At 35.7% G+C, this 22,340-nt stretch overlaps 4 protein-coding genes and 1 pseudogene across 5 annotated transcripts; 2 read left to right on the top strand and 3 right to left on the bottom strand.

Moving 5' to 3' along the window:
- The first annotated feature begins 4,358 nt into the window (after positions 1–4,358).
- LOC106324395 lies at positions 4,359–5,565 on the top strand (annotated as a pseudogene).
- Positions 5,566–5,588: 23 nt separating this feature from the next.
- On the bottom strand, positions 5,589–8,176 carry LOC106324386 (pentatricopeptide repeat-containing protein At4g35130, chloroplastic). Its single transcript, XM_013762366.1, has one exon. The coding sequence runs from the start codon at positions 8,109–8,111 to the stop codon at positions 5,712–5,714; it is 2,400 nt and encodes a 799-aa protein (XP_013617820.1). The 5' UTR covers positions 8,112–8,176; the 3' UTR covers positions 5,589–5,711.
- A 454-nt stretch (positions 8,177–8,630) lies between these two features.
- On the bottom strand, positions 8,631–10,857 carry LOC106319150 (DDB1- and CUL4-associated factor 8-like protein 2). Of its 2 annotated transcripts, none has more exons than XM_013757429.1 (5): positions 10,642–10,857; positions 10,290–10,541; positions 10,080–10,223; positions 9,144–9,821; positions 8,631–9,035 (listed from the first exon to the last, which is right to left on the bottom strand). In XM_013757429.1, exons 1-5 carry the CDS (start codon positions 10,768–10,770, stop codon positions 8,793–8,795), a joined length of 1,446 nt encoding a protein of 481 aa, XP_013612883.1. In that variant the 5' UTR covers positions 10,771–10,857; the 3' UTR covers positions 8,631–8,792. The 2 variants fall into 2 exon arrangements, with proteins under 2 accessions (XP_013612883.1, XP_013612960.1); XM_013757506.1 differs by having other exon boundaries at positions 8,631–9,032.
- Positions 10,858–11,343: 486 nt separating this feature from the next.
- On the bottom strand, positions 11,344–13,626 carry LOC106326910 (lysine histidine transporter-like 7). Its single transcript, XM_013764873.1, has 5 exons — positions 13,275–13,626; positions 13,022–13,155; positions 12,479–12,891; positions 12,260–12,391; positions 11,344–12,151 (listed from the first exon to the last, which is right to left on the bottom strand). Exons 1-5 carry the CDS (start codon positions 13,544–13,546, stop codon positions 11,666–11,668), a joined length of 1,437 nt encoding a protein of 478 aa, XP_013620327.1. The 5' UTR covers positions 13,547–13,626; the 3' UTR covers positions 11,344–11,665.
- Positions 13,627–20,674: 7,048 nt separating this feature from the next.
- LOC106297426 (cytokinin riboside 5'-monophosphate phosphoribohydrolase LOG5) lies at positions 20,675–22,243 on the top strand. The gene is given in 8 exon segments (XM_013733665.1): positions 20,675–20,899; positions 20,983–21,080; positions 21,194–21,224; positions 21,309–21,408; positions 21,503–21,573; positions 21,697–21,840; positions 21,933–22,006; positions 22,008–22,243. Coding segments are annotated over 8 exon segments (705 nt in total). The 5' UTR covers positions 20,675–20,767; the 3' UTR covers positions 22,063–22,243.
- The last annotated feature ends 97 nt before the right edge of the window (positions 22,244–22,340 follow it).

Here is a 22,340-nt window from a genome sequence, read left to right as displayed (position 1 = left end):
CTGTATGATTCAATCCTAAAGAGGAGCATTTTCTTAAACGATTAGTCAAAGTACGTGTTAGTAATTCGCTAAGACATAACTGTATGATTCAATCCTAAGAAGCCTCCATCGTTTTGTCTTTTTTTTGTGTAATATACTTTTATATATATATATATATATATATATATATATTAATTGCGGAATCTGATAAAAGCATATTTTGTCTTATTTTTTGGTGTAATATATATATATATATATACACACATTAATTGCAGAATCTGATAAAAGCATATTTATCTTTTTTTTGGTATAATATATATATATATATATATATATATATTGTTAATAAAGATTTGTCAACAGTTGTTAAGGGCCTCAATCTTACAAAGTACTACCTCCGGATACGAATGTAAGATGTTCTATCTTTTTATTTTGTATACAAATGTATGATGTTTTGAAATATAATTAATGTATTTATTTTTAAAATTTAAACATAAATTAAATAATAAAATTATGAATGGTGAAACTTTATTGATATAACTAAAAGATAACAGTTAAATTATTGTATTTATTGTTTTTTAATACTAGTATGTGTGTAAAATTTTAAACATCATATATTTAAATTTAGAGGAAGTATTATTTTTTTTGAAATGAGGCAACCCTTGATTTCATTTTATTTATTAGCACAACTAGACAGCTTCGAAATGCGAGTAATCAAGAAGCGATAAAATGATCATTTCCCCTAAACCACTTCCATATTTTTCCACGAAGGAGAAAAATACTACTACTGCAGTGGCGTAAATTCTAGTGCTGGTTTTATTTAAGGGAACATGGAATGATTTTTATCACTTAATGCAAATCCTCTACATAAATCATTAACAACCACTATAATCCAACCAAATTTCCAGTCAATGTCTTTTTATGTTAGTATATTCTATCGACGTGTTAGGTGAAATATTTTTTAAATTCACGGTTATTTATTTTATGTCGACCATATTTTGTTTACTTTCTTCATGATATTCAAATAGATATTTACCCGGTGGTTCTATTGAATATTTATTTCAACAGGGTGGATTTACTATTTTATTTCTATGAGAAGACTTGTTTTAAATAAAAGGGTAAATGCCTCTCTCTCTCTATCAACAACAAAAGGTCATATCCACCCTGTTGAATATTTGTTTCTGTTTCGGTTTTAGTATGGCAGTTTAGTATTTTACTTTTAATCCAGGGACTTGCTTTTAAATAAAGAAGGTCAAAGCCCTTTCGTTTTCAACAAGGAAAAGGTCAGTCTCATAGTGATCCTGATGACGTCTGTTCGTATCACAATGGTGCAGTTTATGGAGGAAGGTTATACGTTTTCACCATAAATAAACAAGAACTACGCATATGATCCTAAAGAAGAAAGATGGGTACCAGAGGCAGCGTTTGCGGGTCTAGAACGTATAACTGGACCTTTGTGCGTTATAGGAAATGGAATTTTTGCTGAACATGACCGTAAGTACACGTGGTATGACCCAAGGAATGGAAAGCAGGTAATGGTACATGGTTTGAATGATGTGTACGAGAAATCGTGCTAATAATTACAGAACGATTGAGTTAGTTAACCATGGTGGGAAACTGGTAATTATATGGAATGAGTGGAACAGGACTCATAGGGAACACAAGAGTGTTTGGTGTGCGGTGATTAGCTTGGAAGAGCGCTTGACTCCATTGGGAACACGTATGTGGGGGAGGGTTGAACGATGCGATGTTGTTTTGGATTTAGTCCACAAGTCATATATGCTCTCAAGCTGCCTATCGGTTACGGTCTGAAACTCATATATTCATTCAACATATTATATTTCTAATAAGATGCCATTATTCACTTTAGTCTTTTTTGTTTGTTATGTTTAAACTCTTTTGTAAGATGTTTGTGTTTTTTTTTCTAAGTCTCGAGGATACTATGCTATGAATTGATATTGTTGCAATGGTGTTGCCCTCTTTTATGGTTTACTGTATCATTTAATATACTCTTTACATTATGATGAAGATTTTTCATAAATATTTTTTAAAAAATAATTATTATGTCTAAGATTCAAAACCTAAATTTTTTAGTTTAAAAATATTAATGAGTTCTTAAAAGCAACCTCAAAAGAGATATTAGGACATGGTTCTACAGATTAAACAAATAAAAAGTACTAGAAAAGGTGGGAGTCAGAGATACAATTGGTTCTCTGCTGCCAACCTCAACAAAAAAAAAAAATTATAAGACACCCTTTTTACATATGTTTCTTTTTCATTGGTTTACATTAACTTTTGAGATTTAAAATTTTAATTAAATTACATTAAAGTTATTAATAATGCTAAAATGGTTAGAAACCTTTGGGAAGATACTTCCAGTCCAGTTGTTGATACTAATTACATTGAAGTTATTAATACTAAATTTAACATTTAATTAAATTACAGTAACCAGAGTTGCCACGAGAATTGTCCACTGCTTCTAGTAGTGGGCCTGTCTATTAAATAAAGAAGGTAAAAGCCCTTTCTTTTCCAACACGGAAAAAGGTCAATCTTCTTTTCTTTACAGGGTTGTTTTAACGACTCATAACCCTAGTAGACGACAGAATTATACAACAGTGAAACAGAAACCCTAGAGGAGATGACGAATAATCCTATAGCTCCACCTCGTAAGAAAAAAAAGAAGACTAAGAAGCCTCCATCGTTTTCATCAATCCCTGATGATGTCATTGGGAACACGTATGTGGGGGAGGGTCGAACGGTGCAATGTTGTTTTGGATTTAGTCCACAAGTCATATAACCTCTCAAGCTGCCAATCGGTTTTGGTCTGAAACTCATATGTTTGCTTTCAACATATTATATTTCTGATAAGATGCCATTATGCACTTTAGTCTTTTCTTTTTCTTTTTACTTTTTCTTTTGTTTAAACTCTTTTGTAAGATGTTTATGTTTTTTTCTAAGTCTCGAGGATACGATGCTATGAATTGTCAATGATTAATATTGTTGCAATGGTGTTGCCCTGATGTTATATTCTTTTAACGTACATATCAATTGCCAAAACATCTTTTTCTTCTTTTTACATTTTCTGATAAGATGCACCTAACTTAATTTAAGTTAATAAATTAAGAAAACTAATGTGAATTTATATTATTACTAAAAAATATTTATATATATAATGTATTGGACTTTATTTTTTGAAGGCTTATAAAAGAGGGGCATATTGAATAAAACTAAGACAGCCTATTGAATTTAAAATTCAATAGTTGAATCCTCGCAACGATCCACTTGAAAACTCTGAATTGTTATCGTGGATTCAGTTGTGTTGAAAGTATTCAACTAGTTGAAAACAAGAAAAGTAGGACCACACAGAAACATGTCATAGTATGGAACATTGATTTTTTTGATTTAAATATAAATTGTACATATGAATTTTCTTATTGGTTACCTATAACTTTTTGGTATTTCTTTTTCACCTTAAATAATTTATTTGATTGTAAAATAACTTTTTCATATATTATTTTAATATCAAAAATTTATTATTTTAAAATCTCTATAAATAGAGATTCGTTTTGTTTTATTTGGACACCAAAAATAATATTTTTATAAAACATATTTCAAGAATAATTATTTTACTATTTGTTCACTATTCAAAAACATAAAAATGCATATTTTGTTTTCAAAAGTTTTGTTATTGTTAGATATTTTAATTGAATTACATTTTAATATTTTTAGTATATAAATATATATATATATGTATGTAAAATAGTGGGATAAAATGTTATTGTAGAGAAAATTTATATAAATGTTGCATGAAGAGGTGGAAAAAGAAAGCTGGCGTGGATTGTGAAAAGTGTAAATTAGAGTGTTGAATTTTTACTTTCATTGTTGATAGTTTTAGATTAAAAGGGCTTCCACGTGAATGTCCAGTTTAGTACAGTACTTTTTTTTATCAAAAAAGTATTAGTACATTAATTTTAATACGTGGACTTGCTATTAATAAAGAAGGTAAGAGCATCAGCATCAGTGAACCAATCAAATGAGTTCACAAAATATTCTTTATTATTTTTTTTTTCTGTTTGATTTTTGTTAAAAAAAAAAATTTATTAATCAGACCAATCGCGGGCTGCTACGTGTCGTGGGGTCCGTGCTACAGTGATGATCCGGATTCAGTGCAGTGAACTCCCAAGAAACAGCTTCGTTGCTTTTGTTTATTTTAATATTTTTTTTTCTAAAACCGTTTGAACTCTCCATGATTAAAAGCCATTTTCTTTTTCAAGAAGGAAAAGGTCAATCTTCTTTTCTTTATAGGGTTGTTTTAACGCCCTAAAAACCCTAGTAGAAGACGAATCCTACAGCAGTGAAACGAAAACCCAAGAGGACACATGACGAATAATCGTATAGCTCCACCTAGTAAGAAGAAAAAGAAGACGAAGAAGCCTCCATCGTTTTCATCAATTCCAGATGATGTCATTGTGAACATCTTAGCTCGGATCTTGAAATCTCACTACCGTTCCCTCTCCTTAGTCTCCAAGCACTTCAACTCTCTTCTCTCTTCTCCAGATATCTACTTTGCTAGATCCCTAATCGGCAACACAGACGCTCGCCTCTACGTGTGCCTATGGCTACCCACTCTCTCCTCCAGTCATCGTCACAGATGGTTCAATCTCAGCTACCGTCAGGGTCAGTTAACTTTAGTACCGGTAAGAAGAGCACTCGCTTCCTCGTACTCTCCCGACCGGTTAAACTCAACCACCGTAGCCGTCCAATCCGAAATCTACCAGATGGGAGGAAGCAACGAGGACAAGCGGACCAGAGCCGTTAGAGTTCTTGATTGTCGGAACCAGACTTGGCGTCGTGCTCCCGACATGAAGGTGGCAAGGAAACATGCAAGGTCTTATTTTTTAGATGAGAAATGTAATAGGGGGATGCACACAAACAGAGGAAACAATGACATGGGGTGAGGTTTTCGACCTGAAGACTCAGACTTGGAAGCCATTGCCTAAGCCTCCCAGCGATGATTACATCAACTCGTATCACAACGGTGAAGTTTTTGGAGGAAGGCTATACTTTTTCAATATGAACAACAACAAAAAGAACTATGCATATGATCCGACAGAAGGAAGATGGGTACAAGAGGCGGGGTTTGTGGGTCTAGAAGGTATGACTGGACCTTGGTGCGTTATAGGAAGTGTAATATTTGCTGAGCATGGCCGTATATTCAAGTGGTATGACCCAAGGAATGGAAAGTGGTTAGGGGTTCATGGTTTGGGTCTTGTGTACGAGAAACGTGCTAAAAATTCCAGAACGATTCAGTTAGTTAACCATGGTGGGAAACTGGTAATAATATGGGATGCGTGGCATATGCGTCAGAGGGAACACAAGAGTGTTTGGTGTGCGCCTGTGCGGTGATTAGCTTTGAGAAGCGTTTGTTTCCATCAAGTAATATGTGGGGGAAGGTGGAACAGTGCAATGTTGTTTTGGGTTTAGCCCACAAGTCGTATAAGCTCTCAAGCTGCCTATCGGTTTTGGTCTGAAACTCATATTATATTTTCTTTCCAACATATTTTATTCCTAATAAGATGCGATTATATTTCTAATAATATTGTTGTTGCAATTGGTGTTGTATTGTTTGTATGTTTTTTCTTTTAACATATGAACTGCCAAGACATTTTTTTTTTCCTTTTTACATTTTCCAAGAACATGCACCTAACTTAGCCACAACCAGGGTTTTTTTTTCACCAGTAGTTTCCACACGAGCAACAACCATTAGAGAAGTGATGAAAAATCTTTGAATCTCCCACAACGATCTCTCTTCTCGTCACTTTCGAAGCCTTTTCCAAGAACTCGTGACATCTTCTGCAGATTCTCGTGTTGTTCCTCACCATAACTACTCTTCCTGTTTCCGTGGAGATCAATCCAAGACACGTGGCGAGTCTTACCGAATGTCTTCTTGGTGAATTGCGTTTTTTCTTTAATAGAGTCTCTGGTCTCATCTTCGAAACACGGTGAACAAAACTATCTTCTTCTTCCTCAACCATCCTCGAGACAATATCCAAGACGTCATAAATCTTGTTAGTCTCCACCTGGGATCTGTCTCCGTTTGTGAACACATGAGTTCTTCCTCTCGTCACAACGGTACTGCAGCTCGTTGTTTTAGATACGCCTTGGCTCTTCATGAGAAGCTTGATCCTCTCAACATCTTCCCATCTTCCAGCTTCTGAATACATATTCAAAAGCAAGACATAGCATCCCGTGTTGTCGTGTTCAATCCTGAGAACCTGTTCTGCTGCGAACTCAGCCACGGTGATGTCGTTGTGGTTTCTACTTGCTTTCAACAAAGATCCCCAAACCCGAGCCGTTGGCACAACCGGCATTTCCTCGATGAATCTCTTGGCTGAGCTGAGGTTTCCTGTACGACCGATGAGATCGAGCATGTACACGTAATGCTCTATCCCAGCATCAATCCCGTATTCTCTTTTCATTGAATCGAAATGCTCCCATCCTTCATCGATTAAACCAGAGATGCTACAAGCTGCTAATAGCGAGGCGAATGTGCTCTTGTTTGGACTTACTCCACTAGTAGTAATCATCTCCGAGAATAAGCAAACAGAGATTCTCCCAAAACCGTGAACCGCATATGCCATGATGATGCTGTTCCACGAAACAACATCCTTAAACACGACCTGGTCGAAACACTTTCTCGCGTCCTCGAGGTCTCCACACATGGCATACATGTGCACAAGTGAATTCAAGACGATGGTGTTTGAACTATATCTAGCTTTTACTACATAGGCATGGAGTTGTCTACCTTCACTCAGGGAGAGAGATTCTGCATAAGCTGGTAGAATACTAGCAAATGTTGTGGAATCAGGCACAAGAGATGATGAATCCCCATCCCATAGCTCTTGAAACAGCTTCAAAGCTGAATAGTTCTCCCCGTTCTGCACATATGCAGCGATCATCGAGTTCCATGAGACCAAATTCTTTTCCCCCATTCGATCAAACACAATCTCAGCTGACTTCACCTTCCCACCCTCCCCATACATATCAATCAGAGCAGTTTCCAACACCACGTGAGGAAGAAACCCCCTCCTCGTTGCGTACCCGTGAACCGTTCGACCCTCCACGACCTCTTCACAAGCGGGAAGAAGATTAATCAACGTGATAACATCTGGCTGCAACAACATTTTCTGAAAACAGAGAAAAGCATCAACGCCTCTCCCGTTTCTAGCGTAACACCCTATCATAACATTCCAAGCTACAATATTCTTGTTCGTCATACCGTTAAACACCCTCTCTGCGTAACTCACTTCACTATATCTACTATACATGTCGAGAACCGACGTTAACACCATAACATCTTCAATTCTACTTCGAATAGCATAGCAATGTATCTCCTTTCCCATTTTCAAACAATCCACATGAGAACAAGCGCCAAGAGCGCTCATGATACTAAACCTATCCGGTTCAAATCCGAATCTCATCATCTCTTTCAACATAACCAACGAGCGTACACCATCACCAACCGCAAGAAACCCGGAAACCATGGAGTTCCACGAGACGATGTCTCTCTCAGGCATTTCGTCGAACACTTTCTCTGCATCCATTGCCCACCCGAGCTTCATGTAAAATGATATAAGAGAATTGCAAACGTAGACATCTGAATCGAACCCGAGCTTGATCACCGCCGCGTGAATCGTCTTCCCTTGTGATAACGACGAGACTCCAGCAGCTGATTTGATAACGAAAGGGAATGTAAAGGAATCAGCTTTGATTCCTGTAGACACCATTCTGCTATAGAACCTAAGCGCTTCGTGGTGTAAGCCACAGGCGGTGAAGCCTTTGATCATCACGTTCCATAGGAAAGCATCGGCTATGTTCATTTCGTCGAACAGGTGGAGTGCGTCCTCCAAGAGGCCGGAGTCTGCGAATTCGCGCAGAGCGCGGGTGAGTGAAGGATCATTGGGCTTCTTGGATCGGTTATGGAGAATTAGCCGGACCGGTTTGGAGAATCTCCGGTTGGTTACGAGATTCCGGTTCTCGCTCGTCTGGTGGTTTTGGGAAGAAGATACACACTTGCAAGCATCGCAACTGTAGTAGATAGGAGAGCATCGAGCAAGCGACGTCGCGGACATTATCTGAATCGAGTAAGCGACGTCGTCTTCTTCTTCCTTTGCATTTTCGATTTTCCCGCGGGATTTATCCGGGATACAGTTACTTCATTAATAAAAAAAATATAATAATGAATAAACACTATAAATTAATAAATTTTATCGATATTAAATAGGCAAATGTAAAATATAACACAATTCTATAAAAAAAAATTTTTGATAAATATAATCAATATATTGTATATTTTGTTGTTTATTAAAAGTGAAATTTGTCTTACTATTTTTAAATATATTGACATTATTTTTTTATACTTCAAATGCATTTACATTTATTGTATAAACTATATAATGGACTAAGAACAATATAAAGTTTGTATCTATAAAATTTATTCAGTACATATATAGAAAAATCAAATAGTCTTACATTAAAACATACTTTAAAATATATAAATCTTAAAAAAATCAGTAAATTATCCTATAAATTAATAAACTATTAAAATCTCAACATTATTAAATTTATAGAATTTTACTTATATGAAAAAATAAAAGAAATTTTTTTATTTGACAATGAAACACAACAATGGTATTTGGAAACACTGATTTTGAAAAAAACAGAACAGGTGGTTGGTATGTCTGGTTTCTAGTGGAACCGAGAATATTTACACAATTATTCAAAACAAGTTATCTGTAAAAAGACCACTGATTTTAAGAGAAGAAGTCGTCACGGCTAACGCCATCTTCACCATTATCAGACACATGTTCATCATCATCATCATTGAAGTTGAGGATAAGATCAAGAAGTTCTCTTCCAGTGGAGGATGAAGAAGCTTCTCCTTCTTCTCTGTCTTCACTGAATCTGCTTCTGTTCTGTAGAAAGAAGAGTTGTGCTAACAGCTCCCGTGGTGAAGATACACGATACATCCATCCCCTCGGCTTTCTCTTGCGCTGCTGGAAACACACACAAAATTTTCAAAAACAATATTCAATCATCATCATCATCATCATCATCATCATCATCATCATCATCACCATAATAAATGAAATAACGAAGCATACCATTTCGATGTTGTCAGGTAACGTAGCTCTCTCAGCTGCCTTCGAGGTCCACACCTTGATGTCGTTTTCGATACCGCTGCTAGCAAGCACTGGTATATGCGGATGAGGCTCGATACAGTTAACCACATACCTATCTGCTTCCATAACACGAATAAGCTCTCCGCTTCTCTTCTTCCATATAAATATCCGACCACAGTCTGACCCACTAACCACATACTCAGACCGCGGTCCACAGAAATTCACACCCTTAACCGTCTCAACGTTCTTATGACCCTTATAAGCCATAGGAACAGAACTTTTGCTATCATCTTCTGGAGAGGATGGCATAGGGTTAGACCCTAATCCCATATCGTGCGTGAAAAGATAAACGAACTCGTTGTTGTATGAAACAAGGAGTTCACTTTGTTCCGAGAAGGCCAAACCGGTTATTCCAACGTGTAAATCGCCAATGAGGTGTGGAGGAGCGAAATGATCTGCAGCTCGGCTAGAACCGTCTCCATGAAGTCTACGGATGTCGTAGAGACGAGCGTACTCGTCCATCCCACCAACAGCCAAGAGGTTGGAGTTTCTAGGGTCCATTGCAATAGCGTTTAGCTGCGCAGCTTCCAAGTGCCTCCTCCTAGGATTAACTGCTTGGCATGTGAATAGTTCTGTAGGAGCTTGTGTCCTCAGATCAAACTGAAATAAGCAAGAATACAAATATTCAAGAAATCTATAATCGGATTCTTAAAGCATCTCCAACCACACTCTATTTTCCACTCTGAAATAAATACTCTTAATACTTTATTTTTCACTCGAGACAAAATGTGCTTACTCTATTTATAGAGTAAATCATTTGTTATTTGTTCTATCAAATAATTTTTCACTATAAAATAGAACATGGTTGGAGTAAAATCTACCTCTATTATAGAGTAAAAAATAGAGTGAACCACTTACGCGTTGTACTAAACCATCTTCACCACAAGTGTAGAAGATATGAGGGTTTCCAGGCTCAATACAGAGCTTATGAGCTGGTCCTTGATGCAACCCCAATAACACAGTCTCCACTTTCCCACTCTCGAGAACACTCGCACGCCGAACCTAAAAGACGTTTTCAAACATTTTCACAACAAACCCATTGAAAGAAAGAAGGTAACAATGGTTTACCATGCCATCAGCAGCACAGGTGACAATGGTCCGATCATCAGAGAAAGGCATGAACTTGGCCTGGAAGACGTTGTTAGAGTGCCCTGAGTGGAACGAAAGCTTGACATTCCCGAGCTCCCAATCCCAAAGAAGGACACGTCGATCGTCGGAGCCAGAGACGAGAATGTCTCCTTGGGCGTTGAAGCTCACTGTGTTGACGCAGCCTTTGTGCTTCGCTAGCTTCCGGTATATCTCTAAGCGCAGAACCATATTCTACAACAATAAGAATGTGATCATTCAATTACAACTAAACCCACTAATAAAAATCAAAACTTTTTTCTCGAAATGGATTGAACTAACGATGGGGACGAACCTCGGAGGCGGAGAAGCGATCGGAGAAGCTGCGAGGAGAGATTCCACCGACTTCTCGTCGCCAGAAGTCGACGACAGGGTGGTGAGATCCGTTGAAGTGTGTTCGACTTCTCTTCGCCTTATCAGTCATCTTCCTCGGTTGATGTGAGGCTGGATCAAAGGAGAAAGATTCTAGTTTGCTCTGTGTGTGTATTAGTGTCGTCGGAAGAGGAGGCGATTCTATGGTCCAACGAGAAGGTGAGGGCGGTGATCATTACTAATGGGCTTTTGGGCTTTTTAATGAATCTTTTCTAGTTTTAATTTGTTTTCGAATTGTTTCTATAGATCAAATACTGAGAATAATAATAAAACTATCGTTGACAAAAAAAAAAACAATATTTTTTATTTCATTTTAAAACAATGTCATATCATCCTTTCAATTTTTTAAAAATAAAAACAAATGTTAACACAAATGTATAAATTAACAAAAAAAAAAAAAACACGAATAAAAGCAAGTTACAAGTGCTATCACATTCACACGTAACTGACGATCACGAGTGGATTGAGTTTTTTCGAAGTGAATTTTTGGTTTAGCTCTTCCTCAGCTTAGATTCAACCTTTTCATAGCTTTCATTTAAGAGTGTTACACGAAGATAACACACTGAACATCATCAATGTCCCTATCTTCGTCTCGATATTTTAAAGAAAACGAATAAGTTTAATCAGTTGTTAAAGAGTTATAATTTGGGGGGAAATTCTATCAAAATATTCTTAGAAATAGACATCATCCATAAAAATAAATGATTTTGTGTGTGGTTAAGTAAATGAGTTGGTTCAATCCTCAATACATTATGTTAAGCGGTTCTCCTGTACTCCGAATGAATGCCAAATCATCTAATGAATCCAAGGATGTTGGTGGAGATTCAGTGCACTATCGTTTTCTTGAACTTCATGTCTCATGTGGTCATTACTAATAAAAGGGCTTCCAAGTTGAACTTCTTGTGAAAGAAATTCATATTTACATGCTAACATTAGCAAAGAATGCTTTAGGGTCTGAAGAAGTTTGCATGTAAACCCTTTTCAGCCAAAAATAATGCCGACGCAACCACAAGCAAAACGCTGAGAGACGCGCCTAAGCTTCCCACAAAAACGTTGATCAACCACATCAAGCTTTTCATTTCAGGCTGTTTGATGGAGATCCACATGAAACAGGGGTACGTAAATGTAACAAGCAAGGCTACTGCTCCGATAAGAACCGCGAGATAAGGCAAGAACGAGAATCCGACGGCTATAAAGAAACAAACCAAACCCAAGGACACACGTAACATCATCCGGACAAAGACGGAGCAAGGCTTTTGACTCTTGGTCACGTACACCATCTCTGCGTTGTCACAAGCAGGCATTAAGTTTATCGGATATGAGCATAAGCAATTGAAGATGAACGTGATGTGTATAAAACAAGCGGCTCGCTTTGAGTAGTCTTGTTCGTAAAGTGTCAAGTAGTTTCCTATTGGACCTCCAGTAGCCGGAATCTATATCATATATAAGGATTAACATTAAATCATAAATTGTTTCAAATACATGCGTTTACGTAAAGGCAAAATAAATAATACTATATATTATGTTGAATTTTGACATACCTCGTCACCGTATGCCCAATAGACAACAATGGATACTAGAAACATACAAACCGCAATGATCAAATGAGAGATCACCACAGCTCTCCACATCGTCTTGCTGGAAGGATTCTTTGAATCGGAAGGAAGAGTACCCTACAAATATCACAATACCTCGTCAATACTAACGTCTACATATAAATCAGTTTAAAATGTGATTTTTCTCAATATAATCTTTAAGACCTGTATCTCTAGGATTAGGTTGTTCCCGCGTAATGAAATGGCTATCAAACCAATGGCGTTGAAAATATTATCGAAACTTGTATCCTTTATAGCGTAAGTGACATTGTTTTGACTTTGCGGATCCCTAGTTAGAGGTAAACTCCATACTGCGGTGGAATATGCCACGGCCATAACACCACCGATCAACGAGAGTCCAAAAAGAGAATTCAGGTTCGGAAACTGGGACAAGACCACCGCGAGGCAGCTGAAGATCACGAAACATTGCAAGGTAGTAAGTGGCACTGTGTCATCTTCAGACATAATGTGTACAAGTTGTTTTATTGTTTTTCCTCCGGTTATAACCAGAATCGAACAAGCTCCTCCTGAGAGATACATCACAGGAAATATTCCGAGAAGTTTCCCAAGCTTCACACCTGTTACATATTGTTGCGTGACAACAACGAAACCGTAACGTTTTTAGAATCTTAAGTTCATAGTAAAATCCAAACCTCATAAAACGACAAAGTTTTTAAGAATTTGATAAAATTGTTATTAGTATATTACCGAATGAAGCAATAGCGAGTCTCAAGTATCTGCTGAAACGTGTTCCATGTACGGCTTCGTGCAGATGAACAAGAAGCCATGTCGTGTAGAGCTTCCATGCAAATCCCACCGTTAATATTATTATTCCCCATACCCTGGAAAAAAATATTTTATTTGTTTAGATATTATTCGCAAAAACTAAATACGGTAAGAATAGAATCTGAGAAAGTAAAGAATATGATATAAAGTTTGATTTGATATGAGATGTTGTTACCATCCGAGTGCTGCGAAAGCCGCAGGAAGAAGAAGCACTTGGAAACCAAGTCCCGAACAGAGAAGATGAAAAGTTGCCGTGAAAACATTTCCTTTTCTTGATTCTGTGATCGGTAACCATTCTTCTAACGGAATCATCCCAACATCTCCGCCGTCGTCATCGCCGGAGGTTGGTTGTGGATCCTTGGAAGGGGTATGTGACATAAATGAAGGAGAGCCACAGCTTTCTTGTGATTCCAGATCAAGCAATATGCCTAATGCTTTTTTTGACATTGTATTAAAGATTAAAAACCTTTATTTTCTCTCTCTCTCTCTCTCGAGGATTTAACGTACAGCCACAAACTGAATGAGTGATGTTTTATTTTCTTCATACACTGGATTATATAGTCCAATTATGGGACGTCGTTATTGGGAAGCTTCGTTATTAAATTTTGTTGCGTGCCCTTTATGACATGAGCACAATGACGTAATCCATTATGTCACTTTCAAATACTTCAAAAGCGGGACCCGCAGGTATCAATCGAACGAAGTCTTCTAGTTTTGTCGGGAACTCTACTGGTCCGGTGCAAAATTTCAATACTGGTTTGCCTTAGATTGTATTTATTGGACCTTTGAGTCAAAGCAGGCGTCAATATCGAGCCGAACTTCCTTCATTGCTGATTTGTTTCTTTGGCTACAAGGTTATATATTTAATAGACAATGGACCAAATAGTCGGAGATGGCAAAAGTTCGATATGCTTTAGACAAGACTATTGTATAATACAAAATTAATAGAAAATAGTGTAAACTGTAAAGATATAAAGAGTCTAGTCACTACTTTTAGAACACTATAATTATATGAAGGCTAAGTTTTAAAGGTAGCTTCAAGTGTAGTTGGTCGCCATTTAAGTGAAGACAAGATAGGGTTGGTAGGAAGCGTGTGTACGGTGTATCTTGTTTCTTTTTCTGTATGTGTGATCGGTTTAATCCTTATCTGTTTTGAAGCTAACCTATTACTATTTGGTATCTCAACATCCATTAAAATCGGGATATATAGTCTGATTTATAACTAAAAACTAATTGTAAGAAAAATAGATTAATGTGAGCAATATCAACCAAATTATTTTGCAATATTCTCTAGTTCCATTCCAGATACTATGGAAATGTTAAAATTTTAATGTATGTGTGTTTATATAAAACTTATGTTTATTAAATGTTTTCAAATAATTTTATCAATCAATTATAAAATAATAAATAGTTTTACTGTATATATGTAACTCGTTTTTACAGACATGAAATTTTAATATCTACTTTATGGAGAAAGCTGGTTATCCAAAAATTATAAATTAACTAAAATCAAATAAAACGACACAGTAGATATTGCATATATTTTGTATAGCCCTACGATAAACACTACAATTACAATATAATTACTGTACTGTTGCATTTTTCTTTTTTTTTTGGAAAGCGGCTGGGTGTTGTCTTCAAGTGCCTCTAGCCCAACCCCATTGGTTACTGCGTTGCCTTCTTAACCTTCGAATGGTAAAAGCAGTTCAAGCGGGACAGATCAAGCAGATCATGCAGATCAAGCAGGATAAGTGCAGATCAAGCAGGACAAGTGCAGATCAAGCGGATCATGCAGGAGAGAACCAGATCAAACCGATAAAATAATTTATTATAACTTATGAATGACAAAATCATTTAAAAACTATATATCATATATTAAAACAATAAAAATGACACCTAGATATCTAAACAAATATCTTAGATGTTATAGTATCGCCCGAAATACCTGTAAATGTTTTATAAGATGCTTATACTTCTTTTATTTTCTTATTTAAAAAATTAAAAATTATATGACAAAAAATAATAGGTAGAAAATAATAATTTTGTATTGTTAAAGTTGTAAATAAAATAAAAATATTATATTCATAAAATTAGATAAATATATTTTTAAAGTTATGTGTTGTAACAAAGTTATTTATTGACTAAACAAAAAAAAAAGCAGATCAACACTACCAAATGTTGGCGGGTGAGATCTGCATGCAGATCTCCTGCTTTTTCCACAAAAAGACAAAAAATATTGAACTGCATGCAGATCTCCCGCTTGAACTGCTTTTACAAACAGAAAAGAATGAATGGTAAATGCAGTGCGGGAAAACTGCAGAGAACTGCACTTGTCCCGCTCCTCCATTCACAATCGAACTAAACGAAGAGACGGAAATCAGTCACCTCACCTGGTCAATATCCAAGCAATGGAACAAACTCAAACCAGTCAACTACAAATTTTGAATAAAAGTTTACGATGGAATTAAATAAATTTTTGCATGCCTGGATAAAAAATGATGCCAATTAAATTGGAAATAAATATATTATTATAGCTATTATAGTAAGGTGTTTATTTCAGTTTACATTACAAATGATCGTACATCAATAATCTATGTAAACAATTTGACTTTGAACTCTTACGTTGTTTCCTCGTGATCACATATCAGAATATTGACAAGTCTTGGCAAAGACGACTAGGAAAGTACCCAACTTTATGCCTGTGCTTTTTGTGTGTGGGTTTTCTCGTTTCCCATAGTAAACTCTTCAATTTGCAATCCTTATGATGAATCCTTATGACATAATTTAGTGCTTTATTTTCTCGTTTAAGTTAATTGTCTAGATTATCTCATGTTTGATTTTGTTTATATTTTTGTTTACGTTTAATGTTGGGAGAAAGCTGGAAATAACTTTCTCGGATGTATTTTCTCTTTTGGTGTAAATGTCAAGGTTCATATATAGATTTGTTTTCCGCATCTATAGTGTGAGACAAAATAGTCCTATGTGGTTCGACGACCCAGTAATTTCATAGTGTGCCTCCATCGTACGCATGTGAATTAGTAAATCGTATATCTCAAAACAATACTCCCTCCGTTTTTTTTATATAAATCGTTTTAGAAAAAATTTTATGTTTCAAATTATTTGACGTTTTCGGTTTTCTATGTAAAATTTATTAACACTTAATGTTATATGACCAATGATAATATACCTTCTATTTTATTATTGGTTGATTTGTGGTTAGATAAATAATTAATGATGTTTTTGTTTATAAAATATAAAAAATTAATGATTTCTTAATCTATGTGCACAATTCTAAAACGACTTATATTAAAAAACGGAGGGAGTATATTTGTTCGTAAAGAATGATTAGTCAACCTTGAATTTCATAAATTCAGACTATGTATTTATCTCTTCATTTTAGATTTTGGATATTTTGGTCTAAGTCGAGGCTCTTCCAAACTTGGTCATTAACGGTGAATATGGGGAAGGGGAAAATGTAAAAACACTTACAAAGACGCCACCTTATTCTTCGGACTCGGAGCTCAAACGAAAGGCCAAGGTATTAAAGTCAAGCTTAGTAACGACTTTGACTTAATGGATTTAGCTAACACATTACATACTAATTATATTAACCTAATTTTTCTTTTTGTAAACAAAGTTTCACCGCTTTATCATACCAGTCGATTGAAATGAATATTGTGTCTTGTGTGTAGGAGAAACATATGATGTAAATAGTTATCTCATTTTCAGATACCAATTACTGTCATAACCTTAGGTTCTCTCTTGTAGATTTGAACATGATACAAATGAATGGTTTCATCTGGTTCTCATCGGTGGCTAGCTCAAGCCAAAAACAAGGTTTTAGGTGTCGGTCGCTGTCCTAGTTGGAGATACTTTTGACTCGGCATTTTCTTCTTAAAAGAAAGCTTTTTTTTTTAAAAAAAAAGAGATATTAGTGTAACGACCATGCAATGCAACTAGTGGTTGTCGGCACTTTACTATGTGGAGCCAGAATTTCAAAGCAGCAATAAGTAAAGTGGTCCTTAATTAGTTGAGTATATGCTAATTGATTCCCTATTTTTTCTACGAGAATGATATATATGAGAAAAACGAAAGCGAAATAATCATACGTACTACTACTATACTGTTGTCTCTTTTTTTTTTCTTTTTTTTTTGTAACTGATATATTGTTGTCTCTTTCTTTTTGCTAAACTGTAAACATCAATACATGAAAGGATCTTACAACCGATTTTTTTTTTTTTTTGCCGTCTCTTTCATCTGTAAATTCAACATAGAGAGACTTAAAAAACGAAATAAAGCAAAAGAAGAGAATAACCAGTCACTTTCACACGCAAGTTGGCCTCCTTTATATCCATGGTGTCGTTGATGAGAAATTAAATTGTTATTTGTCAGGGACGAATCAGAATGCAAATTTATAGGACATGCGAATTCGAAGGTTAATTAATAATATAGAGATATCATATATGGAATTTTGTGGAATTTAAAATAAATGGAATGGTAGGAATGGAATACAGCAGAAAATGGAATGTAATTCATTCCATTCTTTCATGATCAAATTTGTTATGGAATGATTCTCTTTGTATTTTCTCTATTTATTTTTGGAATTGATGGAATGAGTATTCCATTCCATTCATGTCAAATGGTAAATTTTTTTATGGAATTAATGGAATAGGCCATTCCACATCATTCCATTCCAAATATTTACAATCCAGTTGCAGCCATAGATTTGGCTGATTGATAAGTGCTACACTGATAGATGCGCACTTATATATTTTTCTTTTCAAATGTCATCTCAACTTATTCGGTATTAGCGATGATACTGAATTAGGGGAAACTGCATCCTAGCTAGCCATGCAAACTTCCGCAGGAGTGACAAAGGCTATTTACTTCTTTTTAACCTTTAGTTTTTAAATCATGCATGCGCGTTGGACCCATTTGTATTAATATGACTATAAATTATTAGAGGCTGTACCTGTATCTCAATCATTAGACCATTAAATGATTTTTATTTATTTTGCAAAGAGCTTTTACTTTTTAATTAAGTGTTCTCATAAAATGTCTTAAAGCAACAACACACCTTATGTATTTAATTGATTTTCGACAGATTAGACGCTATCTTATCACACTAACTACATAACAAATGTTTATATAGTCCCTTGTGCCAAAATACATACTGCAGCTTCCGAATAATTTTTTTTGTGTGAAAGAGCTTCCGAAGAATTCAAAGATACGCCTTGAACGATACTTATTACAAGCCCAAACCAAGCTCATTTACATTTTTGTTTCCACAGTGGCAAGTGTATATTGTGTTGTTATATAGAAAACTGGTTGATATATATACTCGCTTTCAGTTACAACACGAAACCAAAATTGAAAACTCAAAGCCAATAGATTTTTCTCCTTAACTTCAGAGCCGAGCTATGGAGAAGTGTAACAAGTAAAAATCTTGTATATATATATATATTTATGTCTCCATCTTTAAAAATCTTAGGTTTAGTAGTACGTCTACATATAGTTCCCATACGTGTAGTACGTAAACGGTCTGTTTTTGGTAATTTGCCACATTGAGAATACAACAGACCTCTTGGCCCATTAGTAAAAAGAGGCGAGACTAGTCCGTTATTCTTCACATAAACTCAGAGCCAATCGACTGTCTACCTCTATGTTTCTATATTGTTTCTGATTTGAATCCACCAATTTGTAGAAGCCCAGCTATGGGGAGGAACGAGAAAATTGGTGAGCATATAAATTAAGTTTTAGGAGCAGTGGGTACGTAGTACTGGAGACGATGGTGGTGATGAAGCTTGGAGGTTTTTGTTATAAGGAAGACTGATCAAGCCTTTAGTTTCGGTTTTCTTGAAAACAGTAGCCAGCGTCTTGATCGAAAATAGTTTTCTAGGGAATCAAGGACATCAATATTACACTTTGATCATAGAAAAAGTGAATAATCATGTACATATAGAGGATTTGTCTTTGAATCTAATCACAAAGAAACCTTCTAGTACTTAAATTAACGGTTTAATTAATCTTCATAGTACTGGATAAAGGGTCAATCAATGTTCGGTAGATGCTATTGATAATGGTGACATGCAAGTATGGAAAAAGGTGGTTAAAGGGACATTAACCGAATCAAAATTAGGCGTTGACCTTAGCAAGAGAATAACTGTGTGCTGTTTAGGTCTCAGAAAAGCGAACTTCGTGTCGGTTAAGTTACAATCTTACAAAAGCTGCAAGTAATGTGTAGTAAACCCAACAAAGCAATAATGGAATGTTGTGTCAGAAGTACCCTACTTGTTGACACATATACTACAAGAGTATTATGGGTCATGACGCTGGACCCATGAAATTTAGCCACATTAGAGCACCCACATCAATGGACCCTCTATTGGGGTTCATTTTTAAAATTTTTATTATTAAATTTTTTTTCTTTTTCTTTTTGATTTTAAAAAAAAAAAAAAAAAAAAAACTAGACCAATCGCGGACCGCCCCGGCACGTGGGACCCGTGCTACAGTGATAAACTTTAGGAGAGAGGGGTTCAGCCCAGAGAGCTTTAGAAGAGAGGGGTTCATGGGATTGAATTATTTTATTTTATTTTCCTTGATTTCTGTGTGAACTCCCCCCATAAACCATCAATGCTGATGCTCTTAGTGTAGATCAACCCGAATTCGACACGTTGAGCCAAGGACGAAACATTGAATGTTGAAAAGTGGAGAACAAATGTTGAAAAGTGGAGAACAAACGGTTACCAGCCGTAAGAGCATCCCGTTAGTTGGGTTCAAGTTTATAATTTTTTATTATTAATTTTTTTTGTTTGTTTAAAAAAAAATAAAAAAATCGAACCAATCGCAGGCTATCACGTGTCGTGGGGTTCACGAAATAGTGATGAACTCGCGGGACGCAGGTTCACTGGGGAAAACTGAAGAAAGGCAGGTTCATCACTATACTTTATTTTAATATTTTTTTTTTGAGAATCTGTGTGAACATCCCTTTATGGCGGTCCGCGATTCGTGATAAACTCGCGCATATTCACTAGGGAGAACTAGAAAGAAGCAAGTTCATCACTATTTTTTATTTTAATTTTTTTTTTTTGGGAACCCCCCTGGTCAATTCATTCATTGATGGGGGTGCTCTAACTGATCATCACCCCCAAATTCGAAAATGATTTATGAAAAATCATTCCTCTATTTTGATGATTAGAATTAAAGAGTCGTTTGACAAAAAAAAAAGAATTAAAGAGTCGTAATTGGTTTGTCACATTTGTTTATGTTTCCTTCCAAGAGTGTTAATGTTGTTTGCTAAATAATGTAATTTTATTTTGAATATTAACTTAGTTTTTTTTTTTGGAACACCACTAGAATATTAACTTATCTTTCAAAACTATAAAAGCAACCACTCTTTTTTTAGCGCAAAAAAAAAAAAAAGTGGTTGCTTTCTTTTTTATGTTGCTTGAATGTAACTGGATGGGATATATGGTACAGTATTGTCTTTATTGCTTTGTTGTGTCTATTTTTTTTAAAACTGTGTCTATATAATTTCCTGTCTCACTGTCTAAGTTGCATCACCAAGTGAAACAACAGTGAGTTAGCTTGAACTCCACGTTCTTCTGAGAAGAAATTATTTTCTTCAAATAAAAAATCCACAAGAGAAATAAAAAACAAAAAAAAACAATGCAAACTGCTATGGATAAGAGAATAGAAACAGTGAAGTCGAGATTCAAGAGGGTTTGTGTTTTCTGTGGAAGCAGCAGCGGAAACAAAGACTGTTACAGAGATGCTGCCATTGATCTAGCTCAAGAGCTGGTTCTGTTGTGTTTGTTGCCTAAATGAGAGTCTTGAAACCTTGTAATGGGCCTTGATTTTTTCTTCTCTGTTCTGTGGAACAGATTGAGAGGAAACTGAATCTTGTGTATGGAGGAGGAAGCATTGGTCTCATGGGTCTGGTCTCACAAGCTGTTCATGAAGCTGGAGGTCATGTGCTAGGGTATGTTACTTAAATCAATTATTTCTTCACTTCAGCTTTGTGCAAACTCACCACTTAATGATCTAACATTGTTGTGTGATTTGCTTCCATCTTGCTTTTCTTTTGTGGGTTAGGATCATACCAAGAACTCTTATGGACAAAGAGGTGGGCTTAGACTACTTTTTTTTTTTGCTTGAATGAATACTTAGTGGTCATGAGAATGTCTCTGAAATGTTATTTTGTTAATAGATCACCGGAGAAACATTTGGTGAGGTAAGAGCTGTGGCTGATATGCATCAACGGAAAGCCGAAATGGCAAGCCACTCCGATTGTTTCATTGCACTACCAGGTACAAAATAACTAAGTATAATGTTATCCACTCAAAAACAAGACTCATTTGTAATTGACTTCTAATTCCTCTATTCTTATAAAATTAATATTAGGTGGGTATGGAACATTGGAGGAGTTATTGGAAGTAATAACATGGGCACAACTTGGAATCCACGACAAGCCTGTAAGTAAAAAAGAAGACACTTCACTTTCTACTACTTATTTCTCTCTGAATCACTAATCAAAATAAAATATTATGAAGTCTTGATTTTTTGTGTTTCCATTTTGGGGGGCAAAAACACTGCAGGTGGGATTGTTAAATGTGGATGGTTATTACAATGACCTCCTCACTTTCATTAATAAAGCCGTTGATGATGGCTTTATCAAGCCATCTCAGCGTCACATCTTTGTCTCTGCTCCTAATGCCAAAGAGCTTGTCCAAAAACTTGAGGTGGGTGTGCCCACCAAAATTCTGCTTTGCTTTTCTCTTGAGACAAGACTTTTTGATTAGGAAAATGATAATTTGTTTTTTATTTTACTCAGGCATATGAGCCTGTGATTGATGGAGTCATATCAAAATCAAAGTGGGAGGTTGAGAAGAAAGTGCAACATCCACAAACAACAAGTTGTGTTCTGTCCTAACACAAGCATTCCTACTGAGATTGCTCTTTAGACTTCTAGAGTGTCTTTATGTATCCTACCCGTATTATGTTTATCATCCAAAAATGCTTAATAACTGAATCTATAGTCTATTCACTCCCTTGTTCATATCTTCAAGTGAATGTTTTTGGTTGTATTATTTTTTACTGTTTCTTCACTTTTATCATAGTAATACATTTTCAGAATAATTCATATATTTCAAGGTGCTTCTATGATTCATGTCATGTAACATGACACCTAGATGCAAAAAAAATCCTCTTAAGCCTTGGATATTCTTGAGATAAATGACGT

This window comes from Brassica oleracea, chromosome C1 (assembly GCF_000695525.1).
Source record: "Brassica oleracea var. oleracea cultivar TO1000 chromosome C1, BOL, whole genome shotgun sequence".
Classification (NCBI taxonomy): Eukaryota; Viridiplantae; Streptophyta; class Magnoliopsida; order Brassicales; family Brassicaceae; genus Brassica; species Brassica oleracea.
The sequence above is the reverse complement of the archived record's forward strand: the minus strand, read 5'-3'. Positions and strand labels throughout refer to the sequence as shown.